The 6,128-nt window shown below is 34.6% G+C and overlaps 1 protein-coding gene across 1 annotated transcript in view; it reads right to left on the bottom strand.

Moving 5' to 3' along the window:
* Positions 1–383: 383 nt before the first annotated feature.
* Positions 384–6,128, bottom strand: part of LOC134470291 (kynurenine/alpha-aminoadipate aminotransferase, mitochondrial-like) — a 31,111-nt gene continuing 25,366 nt past the window's right edge. The window contains exons 12-14 of the mRNA XM_063234754.1: positions 5,961–6,067; positions 3,175–3,276; positions 384–2,062 (exon numbers count right to left, since the gene is read on the bottom strand). Coding sequence (XP_063090824.1) covers positions 2,021–2,062; positions 3,175–3,276; positions 5,961–6,067 — 251 coding nt within the window. The 3' untranslated portion in view covers positions 384–2,020. The remainder of the gene's footprint in view (positions 2,063–3,174; positions 3,277–5,960; positions 6,068–6,128) is intronic.

Genomic DNA, 6,128 nt, shown 5'->3' with positions numbered 1-6,128 from the left:
TTTCATATAATTCCTATGTTTTAGTAGATAAAATTATTTTTCCTAATTCTCTGATTCCCATTTTTAATACAAGTGGTATCATTTTTCTAGTTCTGTGTGATGCCTCAAAGCTTTATAAAAGTATTAAAAGCTTGGATACAACTTGGCCACATAGTTTTCTTAAAATTAAAAAACATTCCTCCACACGGAGTAACATACTTTATAATGATCAGGCTTCAAATGTTAGCTCATTGGTTCCATTATAGGCTGTAGTTATTTATATTATTCTTTAAAAACATTTCCATAAATGATCTCAATATAGTAATAACTTCCAATAGTTTTAATAATTAAATGCATATTTTATGACATGAAATATTACAGTACATGTATTCATACTTCTCTGCTGAAACCCAAAATAGTCACAAAATACTTGAAATGACATGTTCTGTTGAAAGAAAATTTTTTTCTGAGGTTTAATGTATGAGGTTTTAAGTCACGGCCTGATGAGATTAGTTTCCCCATAAAAAGCTATCATTTATGTGGCATTTTTATTTTAGAGAAGCTGAAGTAAAACAGTAGAGGTAGCTTCACGTTAGTTCTTGGGTGTAAGCAATACTGCTGATTAGTTATCTGTACTTATAATTGTCTCTTGGTTACAGATGCCACAGACTTGCAAAAGAATATAATGAATGGAAATATTTCAGTAATTCTACTAGTCTCTAGTCACTGAGGGATTATGGTGACCTGACATGCTAGAATAAACCTAGTTGTATAAAATTGCTTACACTGTTTTTAGCTTTTCCTTGTAGTGCAGTAGTTTTTCCTACTTTTTTAAATCTTAGAGTTACGAAAGTCTGCTATAGACAAAACATTATGAAACAAATGCTACTACTGGTATTTTTATTAAAAACTCATGTACAATGGTCATATAATAACAATAATTTTTGCCATAGGCTATCGTGGTGCTCCTAGAAACAGATAAAGTATACATTACATATCATTTTGAATTTAATTGTTTTCTTAAAATTACAAAATAATTTCCAGTAAAGTGCTAGTTTTAATGAAAATTTATGTGACGCTTTAAGGCAACTACAGAGTCCTTTACAGTAAAATGTAAGATAGAAGTATTTTTTAAAAAATGAATCAATAACAAATGCTGGCACAATTGTGGGCAAAAGGAACCCTTTCCCACCATTGGTGGGAGTGCAAACACTGTGGAAATCAATGCACAGATTCCTCAATAAAACTGGAGGTTTTATTTGAGACAACTATTCTCTTCTTGGTATCTTGAAAGAATTAAAAGCATCACACCTCAATGATACATGCACACCCATGTTTATAGCAGCAGAATTTGTAATAGCTAAATCTGTTCTTTTTTTTTTTTAAACAATGGAGCACTAACCAGCCATAAATGGGTAAACTTGAGATAACATTTCTGGGTAAATGAATGCACCTGGTGACCATACTTTTAAGTGAAATAAATTGGAAGCACGTATGTAAATATAGCATAAGGACCAAAATGTATAACAGATACTGTGTAACAGGAAGAAATTGTTCAAATGAGAAAGGGAACTGAGGAGAGAAGAGGAAGGAAGAGAAAGGAAAAAATAAGTAAGAAAAGGAGGAAAAACTGGAAAGAAAAATTTTGTAAATGAGGAAGACAATAGAGATTGAAGGGAAGAGATGGGAATAGGAAAAAAAGAATGAAGATATATCATGCTAGGTACAAATTCCCCAAGATGAATGGGATCATTATGCATATGTACCATATACCAATAAGCTTAACTAATTAAAAAAGGAAAAAAATATTTGCACATTGAGAAGTGAAAAAGCCTGAGTGGCTTCCAAATATATTTTTGTAATCTGATAGATTGAAAGGTATTTCAAATGTTTTCTAGTTAACTACCACACATACACATATGTGTGTATATGATGTCTGATACCACTTTGTAAGGCTAACATCAACAGTTGTTTCCTTCAGAGAAAATGTGGAAAAAGTGTATCAGAAAAATCCATGACTACTATTGTTAGTTAGATTTCTTCATAAAGATTCTTTTATAATTTGGGCTAATCTCTGGAAGCCCTAAAATAGAAAAGAGGTAAGAATTATTCATGAAATTAGAATGCTATTTTAAAAAGTTGATCAAGACTTTAAAAATTCAAATAGAGTGCTCATCTGAGGTTGAGTTAAGGCAAGGAAAAGTTGAGTTGGATGTTATATCAACTAGGCAGAATGTCATGGATTCTCCTAAAATATGGAGATATAGCCACATGAAATTGCCAGGAATTGTTTGGTTCTTTATAATCTTCATGATCAACATTTTGTATTTTATCCAATGCACATTATTTTATATTTTCATGTAATATTACGCCTGAAAATGCATTCTATGTAGTTTTGATTGTCCAATTTTACTTATGAAGAAAACCAAAGAGAACTTATGAGAAGCATTTTTAATCACAACAAAGCAGCTAAACAATGAACACACCAAAATAGAACATCTCCTAAAGTAAGACTAAACTCTACTGAAGGTTAATAGCAGCATTCAATTTATCATCCTGCCTTTTGGATTTTCACATACTTAGTCTGTAGTATTCCTGTTCCTTTGCTGCTTATTATTTTGGTGAAAGGTGGACTGTGAATAAGAACATCAGTGCTTCTGAGTGCAATGGTTAAACTGATCTGCCAACCTGATGGGCGTGGGAGCTGCCCAGAGGATTAATACAGCACACTGCTAGAGTGTCTGGGTGGTCACTGAGGTGGGACCCTGGGGGCTACCTGTGCTCCCTGGCCCCTCCCTCTGTGGTGCTGTCCTTGCCCAATAGGAAGTGAGCACCTTCTTCTACCATGATGTCAGCTGACTACCTGCTGAGTCTTCTGAAACTGAGCAAAAATAGAGCTTTCATTCAGAGAAGGAAGGAAAGAGGTTTCCCCTATAAAATGTTGGCAGTCTCTGGCACTATTCTGTAGAGCTATTCACAAAAGAGTCAAACTTTACTTGGTTCAGTCTCTTTTATCTACAGAAGTCAAATAGTAAAGTAAAAGGGGATACTTTGTGGTAATTCACAATGGTCTAGAAATATCTGGGTTTTTGAAACACAAGAAGACAGTAAGTAATGTTTTAGCTTCGAAGGTAGCACATGCACCCACGCGTGGAACAGAGCCTGGGGCCGCTCTGAAGAGAACACCATACTCACCATGTCCATTTCTTCTGCAGAAACGAGGGAGAAGCACGCTCTGAAGTAAGGACTGGGAGCTGAGCTATCGATGTAGAAAGCCTTCCCTGGAACCAGTAAAACCTGAGAGGTTGTGAAAGGTAAGTGATGCTGCCACTGAAGAATGGTTAAAACATAGACAAACCTAATCTCAGAATGAGAGGAGGGTCCAAGCTCAAAAGCAGTTGAATTCACAAAAGAAAAAACTGGTTTATATAAAAATTGTGTGTCACCCAACAAAGAAGACTAAATGGATAGAAACTAGTAAGGCTATTGCTTCTTTACTTTTAAAGACTGGACAGAAACTGAAAAGAAACAATAAAATGTGAAAGGATAGCTTATTAAAGGAACAGAAATGGAAATAAACACAAATAATTATGTAGTCTAACTGGAAAATTCAATGAGAGGACATTTGCACTTAACAAATTTTACAGTCATTTTTATTTGAAATTTTTAAGATAAGTCAGTTCTGTCTTAGCAAAAAGTAGGGACCAGTATTTTAGGGAGATGTAAAGAGTGTGTGATAGGAAGAAAATCATACATTAAAAGAATGATAGAAGGTACAAAATAATGCATAAAATGAAGGACTAAAAATGAGTATTAGATAAATATGTCAAGACACAACTTATCTAATACTCATTAGAAACAACTGTTCTTCATGATGCTGTCATCGAATCCTTAAGTCCCTCTTTCTCCTGCTCCTCTCTTTCCTCCCTCGTCCTCCCAGTTTTTCTCTCTTCCTCTCTGACAGTTCAGTGCAGGACATCGTCCTTCTAGCTAAGCACACACAGACACTGAGCTACGCACACAGCACTCGTACTCTCTTTTTTTTAGTTATGTGTGGCCACATGAACCAAAGTCATGGACAATGTTGCTAGTCCTGGCCCATAAAAATGTTCCCATGTGTGATCTCTCATGTTTTTCTCATTTTGTAGTCATCTTGGAATCCAGAAGAACCAGAGAATAGATGGAAGGAACCAACATTGGACTGTGAATCAGAGCTGCCTGCAGATCACAGTTGGAATTTTAGGTGAGTCGGAAATTAATTTTCATGTTAGACATCTGTGACTTTGGAGTTAACTGTTTATAGCAATTAGTTTTAGATTGCACAATCACGGTCTCCAAAAATATGAAGTAACTACTTGTTACATGATAAATCTGTGAACTGTCTACTAAAACAAGAGGAGCTGGCAAAGCAATGATTTGGGGCACTTTTTGGAAAAGAGTTTTTGGGCTTTTTAATGTTGACTAAGGAAATATTATGAAAGTCATCATTCTTTGGAATATAATAGTATAGTTTTGTGATGAGCCAGAAATGAAAACCTTAATGGGAGAAAGTGGTAATAATCTCTTTGGAAGGAAACCAAAATTCAGTTTGAAGCAGTTGTAACTATGTTGGAGACCCATTAGGAAAGGTAAAGGAATACTTAACAGGATTATGGAATAAGCAAAGAGGATGAGAACAAACACAGTAGAATACAATTTTTATCCTTAGCACTTACAAATGCAAACAAATAACTACTGCAGAGGGATTTGATGGAAATGGTATTGATAGAGAAGCAAAGAAAATATCAAGTTCAATTCCTACACTGCAATATATTATTTGAAATAAGTCAATATACATTAAATGCCTACTATGTGTAGCTCCTAGGATTAGAACAGTGATAAAGCATAAGTCCTGTTGTCAGGTAGGATAGTCAGAGAAGACAATAACTTGCCATGTAGACTGTCTCTAGATTTAACCTTTAGAGTAGCTAGTCTCTTATGCAACAGTATGATAACCTGGCATTGTCAATCCAATATCGTTTATACTGCTTGTTGCTTCAAGACAACAATGACTCCACAAAGAGTCCCAGGGTTTATTAATGGGAATGTTAAATATAATAATGGGATTAATTGATGCAAAAGGACAATTTTTTTAGGTAAATTAGAAAGCTACACAAAAAACTTCAGTCAAATTTTAAGCTTAATCAATGCCCACAAATGAAATCTAAATAGACTCATGAGTTAAGTGCAGAGGAGGAACAAATGGACAGATAGTCAAGTCTATAAGAGATGATTTTCAGTGTAAAAATCAGGACTATCTGGTGTAATATTTGCTATGTAAAATAATTGCACAACCAAAACACTGTTCTACATAAAATCTGTTCAACATAACTTACTATAAATGATCAGAAACTAGAGTGATGGAATGATGAGCTTTTAAAAAGTTTTTCATTATGCTCTTAAGTATTTTTCCAAACCATGAGCATATTTTGCATTAAGCACAAAAACAAGTTCTTTCCATTACAAATACTTATTGAGCTAATACTAATAGGCTAATACTTAGTAGTACTTATTATGTGCCAGGTATTAGTCTAAGTGGATTACACATATGATTCACATAATCATCATAACAATCCTATAAGGGAGGGATTTTTCTTCTCTCTACAGATAAAGTACAGGGAGGGTAATTTACCCCAAGACATATGTCCAGTAGTGGACAGAGCTGGATTCAAACCCATGGAGCATGGGTCCACAGCAATATCTTAGCCACTATGCTAATCATTGGCTGAGATGGATGACTTTTTCCATTAAGTTAGGACAACTGAGTAATTGTATAATCCTTACACTTACTACTATTTTACTAGGGAGACAGCATATCTAATATTAGGATAGTAATGGTTGGATAGTGAGCAATAGAAAATATCTCTGTATATGAGTAAAAAATTAAACAAAAGTGTAACTTTGCTTTAGATGTCCCCTCCCACCCACCTTCCCAGTTTTACCCCTTTCTTAATGGCCTCTTCTTCAATCAGTTGCTCTGAATCAGAAATGCCTTTAATTTTAATCCATAGAAACAGACCAGCAACAGGTACATGCCATTCTGCCAGACCTATGCACAAAATGGAATATACATCAATACGTTGTTCTGTGACATAAAGCAACGATTACAA

Source organism: Cavia porcellus, unplaced genomic scaffold, assembly GCF_034190915.1.
Source record: "Cavia porcellus strain 051 isolate PalLab524CR breed Dunkin Hartley unplaced genomic scaffold, mCavPor4.1 scaffold_24, whole genome shotgun sequence".
NCBI lineage: Eukaryota > Metazoa > Chordata > Mammalia > Rodentia > Caviidae > Cavia > Cavia porcellus.
Note: the sequence above shows the minus strand (reverse complement) of the source record. Positions and strands in the feature narration are given on the sequence as shown.